The sequence below is a fragment of the Labrus mixtus genome, chromosome 10, assembly GCF_963584025.1.
Source record: "Labrus mixtus chromosome 10, fLabMix1.1, whole genome shotgun sequence".
Lineage (NCBI taxonomy): Eukaryota > Metazoa > Chordata > Actinopteri > Labriformes > Labridae > Labrus > Labrus mixtus.
Window position 1 is genome coordinate 28394529 of NC_083621.1, and position 20635 is coordinate 28415163.

At 39.1% G+C, this 20635-nt stretch overlaps 2 protein-coding genes across 2 annotated transcripts; one reads left to right on the plus strand and one right to left on the minus strand.

The window, feature by feature from the left end:
- Positions 1–12382: 12382 nt before the first annotated feature.
- LOC132982600 (uncharacterized) lies at positions 12383–16720 on the minus strand. The gene is made up of 2 exons (XM_061049149.1): positions 15456–16720; positions 12383–13525 (listed from the first exon to the last, which is right to left on the minus strand). Exons 1-2 carry the CDS (start codon positions 16602–16604, stop codon positions 13199–13201), a joined length of 1476 nt encoding a protein of 491 aa, XP_060905132.1. The 5' UTR covers positions 16605–16720; the 3' UTR covers positions 12383–13198.
- Positions 16721–17852: 1132 nt separating this feature from the next.
- pin4 (protein (peptidylprolyl cis/trans isomerase) NIMA-interacting, 4 (parvulin)) lies at positions 17853–20288 on the plus strand. The gene is made up of 4 exons (XM_061049016.1): positions 17853–18015; positions 18226–18293; positions 18939–19058; positions 19947–20288. The coding sequence occupies exons 1-4, from the start codon at positions 17979–17981 to the stop codon at positions 20103–20105; spliced, it is 384 nt and encodes a 127-aa protein (XP_060904999.1). The 5' UTR covers positions 17853–17978; the 3' UTR covers positions 20106–20288.
- Positions 20289–20635: the final 347 nt, after the last annotated feature.

Genomic DNA, 20635 nt, shown 5'->3' on the forward strand with positions numbered 1-20635 from the left:
TCACAGCCTCCTGTCGGCAGCAGCAGCAGTTTCTCTTCTTTTGACCTAGATACATTTGCTCTGTGATGTAGTTTGATAAAATTAGGATGCAGGTTATAAAACTGAATCAGCACAATGGCCAGAGATGCCTGGGCAGTGGTTTGCTGAGGCCACCTGGTGGAAAAAAAACAGAGCAACTGCGTCTGCAGAGGGAAATGAAGTAGAAGGGATTAACAGCGCATGTGAAGGCTTTTTCTTCACTGCAGGATTTGACTCAATGAAAGAGAGATTTAATAAAGACAGTTTTATGCCAGGACAGATGATATGACTTTTAAAAACAAAACCTCACATTCATCGTCCAACAATGCCAGAGTTGTCATGCAGACCAAAGTCACCTTCAGCAGCACTCAGCAGTTTGGCCTGCTTTGATAAATCAAATGCTGCCTTTAAAAAAAAAAAAAAGTTAAATACTGGCATTTTCTGTCTGCCACGATGATGTCATTCCGTTCAAGCTGGTATGTTGCATGCAGAGCGTAGTGGGATGCAGAAACAATCGTGACATGCCAGCTGTCACCTTACAGTGATGTGAGTTCTTCTGACAGGAGGAGAAGAAACAGCTTCTTTTTTTTACCCTCTTCCTTCACACATCCTCACAATAAGACATTTATGTAAAGGGTTACAGGCTTTAGACTTAAGGAGCTTGTTTTTTTTTTCTTTGCAAAAATTATATTCCCAGAACAATGCCTCTGTCTTTTGGAAACTATACTGTACATTTTCATTATCCGTCGACCTTCAATAGACAAAGCAGACAGTGAGAAGCTTTTACAGCATGACATCCTCAAGATTGAAGATTTGTATTTGTCACATGCTCATACAGATGTGCAGTGAAATGTAAAGACTGTTCCGCAAGGCCATGCAATAAACACTCAAATTACTAATACACATATATACAGTAAAATAGAATATAATGTAAAATTTAAAAAATAAATATTTGAATATACAAATATAGAATCATGTAAACAGTGCAAGTGTCAGTGTGTAAAGTGTCCAGACTACAGCTGTGAAATGATTAGCTTAGCTTAGCATAAAGAACAGTTTTTTTGTCAAACCATTTCATGGACAGGAAATAATAACCTAACTAATAATTGTCCCTCCTTTCCGGGCTTCATGCCAAGGAAACAAGCTGTTCATCAGTTTTGAGTGTTTATTGTTTTCTTTCCATTCATGGTTAATTCTTTCATAAACAGTCTCCATGCTCTTCCTATTCCCTAACTCTTTTTTTGTGAATCATACTTTGTAAGTGCTGCCTTAAAGGACATCAAAAGATTGCAGCCAGCCAGGGAGGTCAAGAGTTCAAAAGTCACATGTGGGACCAGGGGAGACAGAGGTGCATTGTGGGGCTGTTCCAGAGTGTCTCCCTCCACCTGCTTTCTGCTCTGCAGCTTCTCCTCTCACTCATGTCATGCAGTTCAGAGGCTACAGACACACTGATGTGGCTGTGAGGTTTGGTTTCCTAAACATGCGTTACATTTTTTTTTTAATGCAATGAGTCACTGAGTAGATTTCTCACCTCAGACACTGAGATGTGACTAAAAAAAACCGGTTTGATAAGAGATAAGGAAAACCATGACTGTAGATGCTTTTCACATCAATCTGTCAATCAACACATGATCTCGTAAAGATTTGGGCTGATGCAGCTTTTACATTTTCTAGCATTTCCTGTGTAGCTGTACAAATCCTGACAAAACTCCTGAGTGTTTACAGTGATGTTGTCTGACAGGTACCCAGCCACCCGTGAAACACACCAGTACTGTGAGTAAGACAGCTGAGAGCAGAAAACAAGCTGATTCAGGAACCAACATTTTAGTAAAAGTCAGCCCTCTGTCTCTGCCGCTCTGTAGGCATGCTTATCTGTGCAGGTTCATATGAGTCCATGTGTGAGTTAGCACGCTGGCCTGAAAACATGTCAGCGCTTACTGCTGCCACAGATGAGTGGAAAAGATAAGAGACACAGCTTCCCTACTGCTCTCACTCACACTGTCTGTTTCTTTCTTTTTTTCTCCTGCTAGTAAAGTCACTTCAGCCATGCTCTTACATGAAATACAATAGTGCAGTACTTCAAACTTTCTTAATTTTCTGTGTAGAATTACTAAATGTCTTCATAATTAATAAGTTGTATCTTTATTCCAGGGTGAATCGTTTTATTATTGACTATGCCTTTTTCTTTTTTAAAAATCATTCAATAAGAGGTAAAAAAGGAAACATTTGTCCTACGTCAAAATCTAAAATAGGCTTTAAAAATCTTTCACAAATACTCAGTGACAGTAAAATTATGAAAGTAGTTGGTTTATTTATGACAGCAGCACAATATGTCTGAAATGACATTACATTGTTCACACTGTGAATATTTCTTAGTTCCATCCACACAGCTGAAAACGTTATAAGAAGTGTCTGATTATATATAAATAAATAAATACTTTGTAAAAAGAAATACACATAAATAAATACTTAAATACAAATCTTTGGAAAAAAAATGGATTTCAGAGTTGCATAAAAATAAATATGAAGTACATTCATTAGTCCCACCTGTCATCTCATTAGAGACACTCACTTAAAATGACCCTGTTTGAAAACAATCCCAACTGATCTGTGTAAACATTAAAACAAGTAGGATTAGTCTTCATCTCATGCTGTATAGTTTCCTGAAGAATTCTGCGTACTGTTGGAAAACCTTTGGAATCTTTTTTTTCATCGGGCATGTGGCATCCTTCTGCAGAAAGGAACAGAGAGGGTTCAAGATTGGGTCTTGTCATGATCACACCTACTAATGTGTCAAGTGAAAAAAAAAAATGCATTCTCCCTTTTATTGCTGGCATACCTCAGGGTCTCCTGTTGGGTTGAGAGCCTTCAGATTTGCTTTTAGTTCTTGAAGAATGCTTTCTTCTTCTTCCTGTACCGTCACATTCTGAAGAAGGGAATCCAGCTCCTTTACAAAGACACTGACACAGGAAGTCTGCAACAGAAATATGACAGGTCCCAATGAGGATGTTTGTTAGGTGGGGGTGTTTCTTCTGTAAATGTTCAATGATGAAATCGTGAAACCGACTGTGGATTATCTAAGGATTTTTTTCTGCCAAGGTCAGACAAAGCATAGCATGAATGACTGACAAACTCTTCATGTTGACAGTCTTGCTTTTATTCTGTTAGCAGGTACAGACTGCAAATTCCTTCCCATTTGGGTACAATTTAAATGGGCTAGAAAGTAGACATTACCTTTACTTGAAACTTTCAGACATAAACATTTCTTTAGCCTGAGCAAATCATATTTCCCTTTTTAGCTAACAGCATATTTGGCTCCTATCCAAATATTGATCTGCTGCTTTGAGAGTCTTACACATATATATTACATCTACACAGACCTACAAGGAGAATTACCGTTAGCGTTACAGAATTAAAATAATATATCCACAGAATTACCAAAATTAGTTAATTCATGAAAATTCATACAAACAATGTTGGAACTGAGCTCCACTTAAAGTGGTGAAAACCTTTTTGTCTGCAAATTGTGGAAAGAAGCAATACTTACAACTTGTTCGGTCATCTTCCGTGGTGGCTGTTGCACTTTGACTGGCTATAGAGAAAAAGAGAGAAAAAATATATATATTTAAGTGATGTGTTAAGTTTCCAATTGTCACATATGTATAAGACATCTGACCAAGTGTCACATGATATAAAGCATGATAATGTCAATGAAAAATACTTACAGATGTGAAATTGAGTTTGCTGTCATTTTGGAATTCGTTGAGTTTATCCAGTTTGTCTATTATCTCCTTGTACAGGTCTTTTTTGGGATCCACACCGGAGCAGAGATGCAACAGGACAACAAGGGCAAAAACACTCTTCATCATTTTGCAGAGTGGTGTGTCTCTTTTCCTTCACAGCTTCTGTTTGTTGTCTTAAGCGTGAGTACTGGTGTGATGTGTATCTGCCCATTTATACATACAGAAGTGAGGGACAGGAAGTTAATGATGTCATCTTAACACCTACAGCACATGGAAAGAAAATGATGGCTCACTTGAAAAATGAAGGTTGTAGATTTTTATTGATTATCAAAAACGATATGGTTTGAAAAAATGAATTGCCATCAACCTGTAAAATGAAAATCGTTAACCGGTAATCTCCTCAATTATGAGTGAATGCCAACAATCCTGTTTCACTGCATTTTCAAACTCAATCTTGATGAGATAAGAGGTATCAAAATACAACACTTTCTCCGCTCAGATGAATGGGTTTGTCTGAACAGGTATTAGGAACCATTAAATGCACTGACTACATTAGCCACAAACAGTTCAATGTTCAGTGTGATGCTCAGTTTCAAGGTGAGATGTAGAAGTATCTTGTGTTAAAACTCCTAACAACATTTCTGTCAATTCTTCCAGAACTGTACAATGCAAAACTTCTCAAAGTGAAACACTGATGCTGTTTAATGTTAGATTTTCTGTGTTTTTGATTTGTTTTGCTTTAAATGTTCAACTAAAGATTGAGCATACACTCTCTACATGACCTCATCGGTGACCATGTGAGCTGTGCAAATCCTTCAAAAGTTGCATCAGACAACATCCTCTCTCATTAGTTGGTATTGGAGGTGAGTTATGGCCTACTATGCGGTCTTACTGTGAAGACATTTTTTCACACTTTCATAGATCAGATTAAAAAATATTTTTTATCATATAAATACAATTTTACTTGAGCTTATATAACGCTTTTCTAGTCTTCCGACTATTCAAAGCGCTTACACTGCAGGTCACACCCACCTTTTATCGGCCTGGGCATCAATTACTAAAATGTACTCCAGGCTGTGAGAGATATAAACATAACTTTTACATCTTTCTGGGACTTCAAAAGTACTCGATAAACGGAAACCACCACTGTTCTCTCTGTTTCACTTGCAGCAGTCGTTGGATATAAATATTACTAGAGTCAAGGGGGCGGCAGTAGCTCAGTCTGTAGGAACTTGGGTTGGGAACTGGAGGGTCGCCAGTTCAAGTCCCAGTGTGGACCAAATATGAAAGTTGGTCTGGTAGCTGGAGAGGTGCCAGATCACCTCCTGAGCACCACCAAGGTGCCCTTGAGCAAGGCACCAAACCCCCTCCCCACCATCAGCTCAGGAGCGCCCGCTGTGGGCAGCTCCCTCACTCTGGCTTCTCTCCATTAGTGCATGTCCATAGGATCCTGTTTGTGCATGTGTGTGTATATTTCAGCCTATGTGTGTGTTCATGACTTACAGAGTGTAAAAACTGAATTTCCCCTTGCAGGGATCAATACTTTTGGCTAGTAACATAACAGTGATTGAATCATTTTAAAACATGTGGTATCAAAAATAACTAAAACATTTTCACATCTTTGCTTTACATATCTCCCTTTTCTACATATTGTTTTACCCATTACAGATTGAAGAGCAGATACTGCACTTTAGATTTGTGCAAAAAAGTGAATTTCACAAAAAGTGCACTTTGGCTTTGTAGGGCTTCTTGTTCAATTGTACAGCTGAAGGAAAAGAACTGGTGGGAACTCTTCGAGAGACCCCATTAAAGAGCAAGAGAAATTCAGACGGGCAACCCTTCTCCTATTTCCTTCTCCACCACTGCCAACATTTCCCCATACATCAGTTTCTGTGGTCTGTAAAAAATAATTATTAATGACACAGAATACAGCTTAACTATTTACAGTGTGATGATGACTTCACAGTTTCTGTTTTACTTTTTACATGTCCAGCGGTTTGACTCATCTCAGTGTACAAGTGTAATGTCTATTTATTTTTAACCTTCTTTGTTAGAGAGTAGGTGGGGGAAGGGAGTTGGAGATTCCCCACAGAGATTGTGCACAGTGATGGCATGTTTGCACTATCAATGATGTCACAGTTTCACTGGGAAACTCATACTGATCTGAAACCATTTGTGGTGCCTGATTAATGCTAAAGAAAACATCTGATAAGCTAAATTGACTTAAAGATATGAAGCAAACTTTCACTCTTCCTGCTGTTTCTATACATGTTTATGTGAGTGAAGAAGATACTTGTCATGATCACAGATCAATATTAGATGAATGTAGGGGCAATTGTAGAAGGGACAATGATATAATGGAGGTTCAATATGTAGAATACAAATACTAAATGAGTCAACACTTCAAAGTTAGTGTGAGTGAGTGAATGAAGTTACTCACTGGCTGTAATGTATATCTGGGTCAGTGTTTGTTTAATCCTAATAAAGGATGTAATGTGATGTAATAACATTTATTATGCATGCAAACAGAAAAAAAAAACAAGAACATACTTTTTTATTTATTTAAAAAGACTACCTTGTTAAATGTCAACTAAGTCTGAAATCAGTGTTTGTAGCCAAAGAAGTGAAAAGCATGCCGTCTCAGATAGACGTTATATGTGATAATTATTAGTTTTTTAAGTGCACCAACTGTACAGGTCTATTCATCTGAAAACAGACAAGAAATGATTTGAAGATAATGTTGAAATTAATAACAAATGAGAGTCGCCTACTCTCAGCTTCAAACACCTGGTCAATAGTTAACATGAGAAAAACTTGACAGCGCTGGAAAGTTATAAAATGTGTTGCATTCCCTGAAATTTGAAAAAAGAAATGTGTGGTTAAAGGTGGATGGTTTAGACGCCATTAAAAATCACACTCGGGTTGAAGCACAGAGATGAGATCTGTCAGTTAAGCGGAGAACAAAGCACTGATGAAGCCTTTATGAAAGGGCCATTTCAGAGGGAGGCTAACAGGAAAGTCAACATTGCCTTGAACCCACAGCTTTCCTAGAACCATCAATAAATGATTTTGGTTAAAAAAGAACATTAAAAAAAAACATGATCCAATAAACCACTCATGATGAAGTGCTAAACCTTGTCATACAACTTATCATGCAAACCATCCAGATGCTGCTTTGGCCTGGGGTACATATTGAATCAATGACAACCATGGGACTGTGACATATGACCAGAGTGAACAAGTTCTAACTGATAAAGAGACCCTCCACAGATATTGACAGGCTGTAAGAGACTGAATAATTGGCTAAACTAAGAACAACGGAAAACTGTTTCAGGAAGTGATTATATAAAGCCTGGAAAAGGACCAAATTAGACGAGGAAAAGGGAAACATGCAAAAGCTTGTATATGCTTAATTCTATAAAAAGAAGTTACTAAATGAAAAGTTAAGGTAATTTTCTTGTGCAATTTAGGAAGTCAAGTTTGGTCGAAACAGAAAGTACATTGTTGTTTAATCTCATTTACAAAAATCCAGAGTGCAGTAAGCTAACCGAAACATGGCTTTTCCCAAGTGTTAGAGCAATAAAATGGAATGTTTTAATTTTGATAATGTCTGTCAAATCACTATGAATCAACACGATAATGACTGAGTCTGGGGCACTTTGGTGAAAGCACTTGCACATGCCATCTTGAAAACTGAGTTATGGTGGTGACATTACCAGAATACAAAACATCAGTGCAAAGCTCCAGCAGTGTTTGATGGAGCTACTGCACCAGATCCCTCCACTACTGCTTGCATCAAATTTAAAACTCTGCTGCTCGCTTACAAAATGGCACCTAAACTCTATAATCCAGGTCTATACTTCCTCCTGCCCACTACGCTCTGCCAATGAAAGGCGTCTGATCCAACCTTCACAACAGGGACCTTTAAGAAAAAGCTAAAGACCCAGCTCTTACATGAACACCTATGCACTTAATGATATTGTTGACGATGACAAAAACGATATTAAGGATGTTTTTGATGCTGATCAAGAACAGCTTTCGACATTGTTGTTGATTGCGATGTATCAAATAACTTTAATTATAAAAAAAATGCTCTGCCTCTGTGCATTGCCTGTCAGCCCCTGTGTCCGACCGGACTTAAAGCTGTTAGTTTTCACTTACTGATGTTTTTTCTTCCTCTCTCAATCCTTGTTGTATTTACTCTCTGATGTTCTTCGCTGATAAATAAATTGCAGAATTGTAGATGAACTCGTTTGTGTGCAGAGGCAGGTGTTTCTTTTGGGTGATCTCAGATGAATAAGTTTCAATCAAGATTGTTGCCTCTATTCATCATATTCACATGGAGGCCATTTTCCTCTGTTGTCATACTCAAGGTTGGGACTTGGGATGCTCAAATCAAGCCACAACCTCTGGTGTTCAAAGACAAAGCCAATGCTGAAGTGCTAAAGTACCTTGAGTCCACTTGAGGGTGTCTCAAAAAGCTCTGGAAGTCCCAAACAGCCATGTTAAAATGCCCATTTCTACAGCATGTATAAACGTGTTTTTTGTCTGGCACAAAAAATGGTCTTGAAAAGTCTTCATCGGCACATGCAGGTGGTTGACTTTTTTTTATAATTCATCAATTTTCTATTTTTTTGTATGCATACATCTGCATGTTTGGGGTCGTGAATGATATGACTGCATTTTGCCAGGATGCTTAAGGCCCGCCTCATCTCCACCTGTTTACCTGCTTCTAGGTTAACCAAAAGTTATGCCGCGTTCCATTTACCTCGGAAGTCGGAACTGGGAATGACGTCACACCCGAGTAAACTGCGTTCCAGTTGCAAGTCGGAAAAGCAACATGGGAGTACTTTTGTTTTGTTAGCTAATACCAGACGATAACAACACACTACGTGATAGTTTCTGACCAAAAATAATATGGAAACACTTCCACAGAGAGAACTTGCACGATACCATCGGTCTGATTGATTTAATCACTCAAAAAACAGTTACATCTTAAACATCCGTTTCAATGCACATAGCAGCCATATTGGATCTGGACTCGGGCTACTTTTTTCTCTCCGAGTTTCCGAGTCTGGTGTCTGGTTGACACTTCCGACTGGGAACTGGGAATTTCCCACTTACAAGATCAACTGGAACGTACCATTAGTTTGAGACAGCATTTCCAACATGGCCACTGTGGCTTCAAAACTAAACTTGTGACAAAAACAATGGGTGACATCACTGAGACTACTGAGACTACTGAGACATCCTCCTCACTCCGCTCCACTTAGGGCCCTAACGCACCAAACAGACGGCAGAGAACTAGTGGCGACGAAGGCCGCCTGTGTTGTCGATGGGCGAGGCCTTTTGTCTTGGCCAAAAAGTTGCACTAGAACACATCGCAAAGACTACAGCCGACGGCCAATCACCACATACGTTCTGCGCATGCGTGAGAGGAAGTAACTCTCAATGCCAGCAGGTGGCGGTAGTCTGTAATTGTCACTCCAAAAAGGAAAAGGACGAGGAAGACCGTAGATAAATAAACTGTTGTTGTGATATGAGAAGACCATTTTCTCACCGCTGTCGCTCAACACTCGTGATATAGGAACTTCTAATGGAGAATAATGTCTGATAAAAAGGTGAAAATGGCGCTGGCATTGTCAGCACTTGGTCTTTTATTAGTGGAACAAGAACAGAAGAGGCACTTCTGTATTTCTTCACATGCACTGCCTCTCCTGTTTCTCTTAGCTGAACAGCCAATCAGAGAGCTTCCTACCCCCAACCGCACTCGCGACGGCGATTCAACATGTGGAATCGGCCAAAAAAAGGCCAACAGGGGCTGACGGGTAGCGACGGAGCTGGACACACCGCAAAAACTAGGACGACGACCGCTCACCAACAGACTGACGGCCGACGGTCTCCTTGGTGTGTCAGGGCCTTTACAGAGACCAATAGTACAATGTTACAATTCACTTACCAGATGCTTTTATCCAAAGCGACGTACATCAGAGAGTAAGTACAACACTAATCCATTCATACACCACCACCGAAGCAGTGGGAGCAATTCAGGGTTAAGTATCTTGCCCAAGGACACATCGGACATGTTGGTCACCTGGGGATCGAACCCTCGATTGAGAGACGATGACTCTACCAACTGAGCCACAGCCACCCAATAGTAGTGTAGTATAGTTTCAGTTGCTATTAAGTATTAAAACTTACTATTTAAGTTAAATTATAACCCTGTTATTTAATATTCATTATCTTTTCATTTGTTGATTAACCGAGAAGTGAAAATATATCAAGTTTGTAAGATTACCTGGAACATATCTGTGAGACATTATGACAGCATTTGAGCTTCAGAGTGTGATGTCTGAGGAAAATTACTGTTTTGGTGAATAAAGCGATCACACAAGATGTGAACTAAGTGTGAACAATAACATTAACATATTAATAAAAGTCTTTCCCCTACCATATATTATTATTTTATTTTTTTTAAAGATTTATCTTTGGTCTTTTTGTGCCTTTATTGTAGAGATAGGATAGTGGATAGAGTCCGTAATCAGGGAAAGTCATTTAAGGATACCTTTCCGATAGAAAAGGACATCTGTCATTAAAAGTAACACATGAACACCAAGATTCCTTCAAGTGTTTGTGTCGCCATGTCTCCCCCCCACCCCCCCAAAGCTGTAAACCTAGGGGAAACACTGAATAAGAAAATATTCTTCTATTGAATGTATTTTTCCTCATTGTGAGAATCCTCTGAAGTCTTTGTGGAGACACATACTTCATAACTCGTGTTGAAAAGCTGACATGCGGATGCAGCATTTTGCATTTGTCATCATGGAAGTCAGTGCGGTTCTTTTGTCTTTAACACCATCAGTGGATGAAGGATCAGATGAGTGTGAAGGTGTGAGTTTGAGGAGGACTGAGGGGAAGATCAGTAATCTTCTGCACACGCTAGGGGAATGTTTGCACAGTGGGAAACCAGGCGTCAGTAAAATGGAAGAAAACGATCTTCACATGTTAGTCACTATTTCAAAAAAATAAATCTTGACAAAGTAGGTGCAATTTCTATTTTTAGTGATCTAGGGTCAAGAAAAAAACAACTTGTTGTTTAGAGTACAACAAGAGACCTTGTAATGCTTAAAATTAGCTGCTCAAAGTATCAGCCAAAACCTGTGTTGAAAACAGTTATGAGATGAACACAAATGTTCAATGTACTAACCCACCTCCAGGCGGATACAGTTTATGCAGATAACAGGCAGCACTACATTAATGTTTCTATGTTTCCCACACAGAGGCTCTGCTTTAAGGGTCCCTTCTCTGAACTCTCGACTGTGAAAAAAAACATATCTAGAGTCTAGCAGCTCTGACCAATAACTTCAAATTCAGGAACTTTTCACTGATGATGTCCTCAGTTAAACTCTATAAATATATTGGACACATTTCAGTCGGTGCCTGTGGTTTGTCTGTCAGTGTGAATGTGAACTATGATCTGTATGTGGTGTTGCTTGTAGACATAATGCAAGTGGGTGAACCTGTGACGCATAGAAAATTTGGTCAACTCATGCAAGATCGTGTGCTGATAAAATATGAATCTTACATTTCCCGTTGAGACACAATTTGAACTTGAACATGGCACATTTATAGATTTACTACCATCAGCACTGAATTTTAGATATATGTTAAAATCGTGGTTCTTGTAAAGTCTGCTATGGTGACATTCCAGGAAACCCTGGTGTTAACTTGCTGATAAACGATATCATGTAGCCCTGAAATGTATCATAAGATAACATTTAGAGACTCTAGAAGAGAATAAGGCTGCATTCAAAATGCTATCTGTAACTCAAAGTTTACATTCTTACGATTGTTTGCGTCAGTCTACCTCATTAGTTTTCCAACCTCTGGTCTTTTGGTAAACAAAGTGTGTTTAGGTGGCTGCGGCTCAGTGGTAGAGTTGGTCGTCTCTCCGTTGGAAAGTAGGGGGTTTGGTCCTCCAGCAAGACGTTGACACACGTTCTTTATGCGTTACATTAACGCCCACTGGACTCTAAAAATGTATTTTCCTTACATGCACTCTGTGAGTAGTTACTCACACTTAGATTTTTTCTCATAGTCCACTGCACAGCTCCTACATTGCACCTTTTGTGTTTTTTTTTTATTTAAATTTTTTATATTTTACATTTTTAAATTATATTTTATATATTAGCTTCTTATACTGTATTATTTAAGTTGTTGCTAGTTCTGCTTTATTTTCCTGTTAAAGCACCAATACACCAAGTCAAATTCCTTGTATGTGTAAATGTACTTGACAATAAACCCTGATTCTGATTCTGATTCTGATTCTGACTCTGACTCTGATTCTGATGTGTTCTTGGGCAAGGCACTTAACCCCAAATTGCTCCTGCTGCTTCGTTGGTGGCGTGTGAATGTGCATGAATGGATTACTTAATACTGATGGACCCTTTTCATAGCACCATCTGAAGTCTCCAGTCGATTAATCTTGCTGGTCATGGTCCAAACAAGAAGCCCCCCCCCCCCCTTTTACCTGCTCTTTTATAACAATATAACAAAGAGTAAGGTCTTGTATCCGCTCTTTCATAATGTTCCTTGAGATAACATTTGGTATGACTTGGTGCTATACAAATAGAGATTGATTGATTGAAATAGAGACACAGAGATACACACAGGATGGGACAGTAAGAAGTGGACCTCCTGCTGCCGCTCTTATATTTTTCAAAGTAATGATGTGTCAGTAAAAATGACACCATGTATATTGAATTCATAAAATTTAGTCTGGTATTGTCTTGTCTATGGCAAAACAAGCTAGCATAGGCAGTTCTAGGCAGGGGCCAACAGGGGCCAGTGCCCCTGTAACACTGAGCTTGGTCCCCCCTGTGGCCACCCCTCCAAAAAGAAGAGCCCCCCTAATAACAAATACACAGTACTTGACTCAACAACCGGACTCACAATCTAGTATTAAACACTGCTGCTGAAACAAATACAGTATAAATCATGATATTTTATGTTGGGTGCTATTATTTGGCATAATATATATATATTTTTTTTTTTAAACGATCATCTTTGTCTATTTTTCACCTGGGTTTAATGTTCCCCTCTGACAAAACAACTGGCCCCAGTTTGGCCCCCTCAGTAAAAGTGGTCTAGAACTGCCACTGCAAGCTAGACAGGTCTACATTCAGTCTCTCTCGATCACCGAGTGTTTTGAACATTATGTAGAAGTAAAACACTGCCCTTAAGAGTTCTCTTGGTATGTAGTAAATGTTCTGTAAGACAGCGGGCTCCCACATGCTCAACATTCAGTTTCTGATCAAACTGCAGCAGAAAATGTTTTAACCAAAAGCCTGATATCCTTTTAAACAGCCATGGCATAAAACAAACGAGTTATTCAGTAACTATTTCACTGCTTCAGCTGCTAATGGTCACTTTATTTCTTAGCCTTTTTCCTTCAGTGCTTTCAGGGTGACGGTCAGTCCTCCGGCATCACACAGTTGAAATTCCTCCTCCAGTACGTCGTCGTGTGGCGGCTCAGGAGAAGCAGAGTGGACTAAAGCTGCTTCATCCTCGTCTTCTTTCTCCACCTCAATTTCCTCGAAGTCATCTGGATACTCCGCCTCTTCTGAAACATCAAGAGCCTGTGCTAATAGGAGAGGAGGCGTCTCGGTTATTGGAGGTACAACAGACAAAAAGCAGCATTCAGTATTTATCTGTTTCATACAGCTCTTATTTAGTTCTGTTGTTCTATTATTCACCATGCACCACTAGCACTTAATCATTAAGTACTACTTGCACATAGCTCTGTATATGTATATATATATATATGTATTTCCCATTTACTGCAAGCAGTTGTGTTTACATCTGTTTACTACAGCATTGTTTCTGTTTACATCTGTTATTCTGATAACTTCTCACTTATATCTCTACTATTTTTATCTATTTTGTATTTTAACTTTTGTATTTAAATTGATATTTTATATTATTGGTTTAAAATGTTTCGTCTACCTGCACTGTCGTTAATTTACTGCTCTGTGTGCCTTTGAATTGACCCCCGGGGACAAATAAAGTTTTTTTGAGTTGAATTGAATATACATGAGCATTGACTTCTTTTGTCTGGATTGTTCCTCATTTACATCTTTAGCTTAGCGTTAAGAAGCTTTACTAAAGTTTTCTCAGAGGACCTTCAACATGTTCACAAAGAAAGAAAACAAACTCATTGCCTGTAAATTCCATCGCCTTGAAAGAAACGTTTCACATAAAGTTATAAAAACAAATCTCAGGACATGCATGCTTTTAGGGTTTCCACAGATTAACGTGGAATGTTTCTTGTTTTCTAAAAACCTATAAATGATAATCAGACAAATAGTAAAAAGTCAGTGTATGTTTTTATAATTAAGTAAAACCTTAACTAAGAGTTGTTGGTTTTATCAGGTCACATATTGCAAAAAACCTTCTCCTCTTTGTTTAAGCTGTGCCTGACTGGAAGCTCATTTTTACCACCATGCATGTTAACACAATGTCCAGTTAGTGATGAATTCAACTTTGATACACTTAAAGCTGCCGACCAGAGTGACAGACTTTACTACAGCAGAACTGCTATAAAACATGTATGTGCTGGTGCAGTCCTGTTAGTTTCTGGCTGATTTGTTATTTAATTAAACTCTTCTAGTGTATACAGTATAGGTTTATATTTTAGGTAGTTTTACTCTACCTGAGCATTCACATTTGCGTCTCCTTTTTACTTATGGTGCTCAACATTTCAGAAACTTTTATTGCTGCACTTTCTTCCTAAAGGTAACTGCTTACTTTTAAAGATTTTACAAATTAAAAGAAAAGCACATCACATTGTTAAAGCCTTTAAGCAGTAATGCCTTCTTTACCTGTGACCTCTGACAAAACAAAGAGAGTATTTATTTGCTTGGTCTTGTCTCGGTCTATATCAAGGCTGGTCAAGACCACCACTGAGAGGCTATTCTTTTCCTCCTCATTACTGTGATTAGAAGGAAAATAGAAGGAATCATTTCTATTCATTCATAATTAGATTTATATCCCCCGGTTACAGCCGCAACCTTCCCAGTGTTACGGTCTGAGTGACACGCTCCCTGCACACAAAATGATGATTTTTCAGTGATGTTTATGGTCTTGGTCCTGTCTCGGTCTCACCCTGCCTTGGTCTTGGTCTTGACTCTGTCCTGTTCTCTAAATGTCATGGTCCTGTGTCGGCCTTGGACCACTCTGGTATGTCTTGGTCTCGGTTATTGTGGTCTTTACTACACTACTCCACAAACAAATGAATGTTCTGCATCCAAAATAAAGAGGCACCCAAAGTGTGAAAGGTCAAATAATTAAATGCAGAAAATGTGGACCTGTGCACTCTTTGAGGGAATTGCAACATTTTACATTTTCTGTTGGTTAAGACGGAAACTGATTAGAACTTTTATAAAGGACTGAAGCTAAAAAATAGGTTAATTAACTCCGGGTGAGCATTTTTTAAAGGATACTAAAATGACACTTATGCTTCAACACGATTTTTAAACAAAGGCTATTTTGATTGGATTAATGATCGATGGATTCACTTAATTTTTCATCTTCATAGAAATATGTTTTTTTTCTTTAAACACTGTGGTATTAAAAAAATATCAATTAAGAACTGAGTGCCTTTGCCTTCATTTAGAGAATTATTTTTCATTTAACAGCTCCCCCATTACCGAGAGGCTCAGCAGACTCGCTCCTCATTGGCGACCCTGAGCTTTCACTGTGCTCCTCCAGAGAGGACAAACTTCCATCTTCATCAAAGTCTTCAGGGTAAAGGCAGTCCGATTGGTTTTGTCCAACACACAAAGCATCAAGATCTTCCTCCTCCTCCACATCACTGCAACTTGCCTCGGCATCGTTTCCTTTGTCTTCCCACCAGGAGGAGGACTCACTGAGAGCTTCTGGCTGTAGTGTATTGACTGTGTCTCTTTGGTTACCTTCTATGTTCATGTCGATGAAGTCCCCTTTGGTTCCAGTAGTATTATCACAGTCACTCTCTGTGTGTGAAGTGACCTCTAGGTGCTGTTGCACATAGTCACTGCTGAGTATGCATGCAGCACTCGGCCTGTGTTCAGGGATGAGGCTAAGCATAGTTTTGATCAAAGAGTTGATGTTGTCAGAGTAGACCTCTGCCACAGGATCATACTCTCCTTTAGTGATCTTGTAGAACAGACTGAGCAGGTTTGTAGCTGCAAAGGGAGGTCGGAGGGCACAGATCTCATAAAGCAGACAGCCCAGAGCCCAGATATCAGACTTTGAGCTGTATGGGACATCCTGGCAGAGCTCGGGACTCAGGTAGCTGGGTGTACCGACACATGTGGAGGCCATATCAGCTGTGTGTGTCATCACTCTGGATATTCCAAAGTCCCCCAGCTTCACCAGACCTTGCTTTGTTAACAGTACATTAGAGGTTTTGATATCCCTGTGCAGTATTTTAGACATGTGTATAAAATCAACAGCCTTGGCAACTTGCACAAACCAGCCCATCACCGTTTCCTCTGTGAAAAACGTCTTTGTTTTCCTCCCTTTGACTTTGTCGTCTAATGTCCCGCCATCACAGTAGTTCATCACGATGCAGATGAACCCGTCATTCACAAACACATCGCTGCATTTGACAATGTGAGGGTGCTCCAGCCTCCTGATGATTTCAGCCTCTTGGAGAATGGCCCTCTGAGTTTTTGACGCCCTCGTGTCCTCTACCTTGATCCTTTTCACCGCGTGCAGGCTCGTGCACTCTACGTGCCTCATGAGGAAAACGTCCCCTGCCCCCCCACTGCCCAAACAAAACACCTGCTCGTACTTCTCCATGTTGTGCCTGGAGCCGCCAAAAAAATATACATATATATTTTTAGATATAGCCTAAGTGAAAACCAGTGGTAAACAGGTAAGCAAACCTTCAACACAAGACAGCTTTCCACAAACGACTTTTGTATTCAGTTTCGTTGCCATAGTAACCACCTCGCCGATGACGCCGTGACGCTGGATAGGTCCTAGCCAAATGTTTAATGTGTTTAATCAATTAACTAGTTGTCAGCTTTTTTCCAGGTTGGCTCATGATAGAAAATATTATGTTTAAAAAATGATTTTGTTTTTTTTACCGGAAACAAGTTAGGCTAAACATTAGCTATGTTTTATGGTTTCAATAATTGTATGTTTGTTTGTTTGTTTATAGGCTACAGGCCTATGCTGGGCATGATGGAGGACTTGATTAAGGCTATTCCTATTTGTTTGTAAATAAAAAAGGTCTGAAACATCTAGAGCCTCTGTTAATACCCTACTTTAAGAGAATAAGACGAATCTCCTTTATTGAGGTAGGCCTACCTAACAGACAAAAAAATATAAAGATAAAGATAAACTTTATTTAGCCCCCATGGGGGGGGGGGGGGGGGGGGGGGCTCCATAAAGCTCAAGAAACAGGAATATAATTATCAAAAATAACAAGAAGTTAAAAATCAAACATATGTACATCAGTTAAATAAAGGGAGAAAAAATACAATAATAGAATAATACAAGGTATTTACACTTCCACTTGTGGAAAGAGTTATTATTATTAAAAACACACACATACTACACAGTGTGTATCATTATTGATATGAGTCATATATATAGGCCTAGGCCTTTAGCTTACATGAAAATTTAAGGTTTTCTTTGAAATAACATATAACTAACATAAATAAATAATATATATTTATATAATATAAATAACTGTATTTATGTGACATACAATTAGGCTACTGTTCTTGGATTTGGAACTGATCATACAAATTCAATTCAATTCAAACAACTTTACTTGGTCCAGGGGGGCAATTCAAATGTTTCAAAGAGGAACATAAAGGACATTTTTCTTCATATTACAAAAAGTAAATAATGCCTTCCTATCAGGTAAAAGCTATTTAATATAAGCCTATAGGCTATATAACCTACTTTACCCTTTTTTTATGAACTTGAGCAGGGCTGTATCGTTTGAGATTGGACCTACTACATACCACGAGGTGGCGGTGTGGGCACCGTCCTGCTGCAGCCTGCCGTTAACTAGCTAAAGAAGAAGAGATAGCTGCGCCGACTGGTTCACTCTGTGGGTTCACTGCGCATCTTACCCACAACACAGCAGTGAGCGCGTTTGTTTGCACATTGCTTTTCCTATTCCAATATTGCCTGAATTTAAGTGTTCTTAAATCTGAAATGCCACCAAAGGGAAAAGGTGGCAAGGGTGGAAAGGGTTAGTGGTCTATAACTTATCCACTGTTAGTTATATACGAATAACTGTGTTTAAAGTCAGCTATGTTTACTTGTTTGTAGCACAAAGCTGTAACACACGACCATGCAATGATTCGGTTGTAGTACTGTATTTCTTCCTCCAGTGTTATTGTATAGTTCCGCATGTCATGGCTAACCTGCTGTCTTGGTTATGAATCCTGTCTGTGTGTAGGAGCTGCTTCAGGAAGTGCAGAAGCTGACAAGAAAGAAAAGGCTCCAAAGGGAGGCACCGCTGTAAAGGTGACTATGTACAGCAGCCTATGTATGGGTATGAACACTTCACTGTAAGAAAAGCCTGTTATGTCAAATGTCACGTATCAGGAGATTGATATTGACACACAAGTTTCCTCCCGTTCACCCACTAAACCACTTTTAGATGAGTTCACTGGAAGGAAGTCACCGCTACATTTGTTACGTTGGAACTAGATTTTCCACTATGGCATCACTGATGATGAGTAATGAAACGTTGTTAATCCATGTCCACCCTGCTGTCATGTTTAAAGTGATCTAATCTAAAGATTTGTTTCCATCTGACCGCTGTAAAAAAAAAAAGCATGCATGATATGATAATCATAAAAAAAGGTACATACTAACTTGTTAAAACAGCAGACACACATTTTGAGCAGCTTGTTGTATCTCCAGGCTACAAGTGGAAATAAAACACATTATGGCTACATGAACAACAGCTCTGGCTCACGGAAAAGAGAGAAAGATTGGGAGGTTTTGTCTATATCACAAGCTTTACACTAGAAAAAATAATGGGTTTTAAAAAAAATTTAAATTCCACATTCTGGTAAACAATGTTTTCAATGATTGAGAGCAATTATTAGTTTTATCCCACAACTGTAAGAATAAATGTGTTCTATGATGCATGTTTTTCCCCAGGTTCGACACATCCTCTGTGAAAAACATGGGAAGTGCATGGAGGCTATGGAGAAATTAAAGGCTGGAGTCCGTTTCAGTGAAGTAGCTACACAGTACAGTGAAGACAAAGCTAGACAAGGAGTAAGGGCATGCCTTTCTGTTCATTTGCTCTTTTATTGCACGATACTCCTCTACATTTCACACCTAGTGGTATCACAAAGAAATGGAACATGTGTTAAGTTTATCTAACTGGATTGTCATTCTGCATGGCATGTTGATTTATGACACATATACATACTTTAGATTGGAAGCGTCTCAGTACATTGTTTGCAAAATATTATTAAAACACGTTGGATGCAGCTGCTGCATCAAAAGTCAAGACAGCCTTGTTTGAAGTAAGCTTTTCAAGACTGACTATATCATATCCTGTGGGGATGAACATAACATACATTATACATGATGTTCAGGCCAACCCTCATATTGAGTCTTCAGAGATGATAAATTCCTCACTTATGTTTATTAATCTTTACTCCCATCCCACACACAAAATGAGGCTGACAACATGTCTGTGTGTGTACTGTGTGCATTTTGTCATTGACACCTACACTCCACCAGAACTACACTGATTCACTCTGAGCTAGTGGGAAATGCCAGTGAAGGTAAGGCTGTTGCCCAGGTGTACGACATAAATACAGTATCTGTTATGTTGGAATCATTGACATGTAACAGAGCTTTTACCTTGCGTTCTTATCCATCCATTCATTGATCCATTATCTATACTGCTGATCCCGTTTGGGGTCGAAGGGGCATGGAGCTGATCCCAGCTGTCATTGGAAGAGAGGCCATGTACACCCTGGACTAGTGCCAGTCAATCACAGTTCTTATCAGTCTATCCTTGCGTTCTTATCTGTGACCTAATTAAGCTTGGAAAACAAAACAATTTACTTAAGTATATCAAGTCCCTATTTCTGTTTTCTGTGTCACTCCCAGATTATTATATGTCTTTGTGACTGTTTTTTTTCATGACAGGGGGATCTGGGGTGGATGACGCGAGGATCGATGGTTGGACCTTTCCAGGATGCAGCTTTTGCCCTGCCCACTAGTTCCATGGACAAACCTGTATACACAGACCCTCCTGTCAAGACAAAGTTTGGGTACCACATCATTATGGTCGAGGGTAAAAAGTGATGGACATACCAAGTGGGAAACGGACTATTTCCTGATCTTACTGGTTCACTGCAACATTTGATTTATATTTGACTGGCGTTAAAGAAAGATACAAATCTGTGTCTTTGTTAACTTGCGCACATTACTGACAATTCAGCGCGATGCTGTGGAAATCGAATGACAAATAAATAATTTCACACAAGATGTAACAATGTCAGTTTTTGTGTTTGAAAACGCGGTGAGAGATGTGATTTATTCTTTTTATTAAGTTTAAGAAATATAACACTCAAATCTGGTGGCAAACCAAAAAATCGAGGTTTGCGATATGAGTTTATTAGCTGGTACGGTTAGTTTCTGATTCTATTAATGCGGATGAGTTAGCTTGCTGCCAGTAGCTAAAGAAAAAAAATAATCAGTGATGTCTTAAAGGATGCACCCATGCTTAGGTTTAACATCAGTATCGGACGGAATCGGCCCTGACAGACATGGGCACAAATGTAAATAAAATGTGGCATGAACCAATCTCAGTAACTGATGTTTATCTGCGTCAT

Coding starts and splice junctions, on each gene's coding strand:
- LOC132982600 (XM_061049149.1), bottom strand. CDS start 16,604: ATGGAGAAGTACGAGCAGGTGTTTTGTTTGGGCAGTGGGGGGGCAGGG. Junction 13,526..15,455: donor CTCTCGGTAATGGGGGAGCT/GTTAAATGAAAA, acceptor ATTAAGTGCTAG/TGGTGCATGGTGAATAATAG.
- pin4 (XM_061049016.1), top strand. CDS start 17,979: ATGCCACCAAAGGGAAAAGGTGGCAAGGGTGGAAAGG. Junction 18,016..18,225: donor AGGTGGCAAGGGTGGAAAGG/GTTAGTGGTCTA, acceptor GTCTGTGTGTAG/GAGCTGCTTCAGGAAGTGCA. Junction 19,059..19,946: donor AAGACAAAGCTAGACAAGGA/GTAAGGGCATGC, acceptor TTTTCATGACAG/GGGGATCTGGGGTGGATGAC.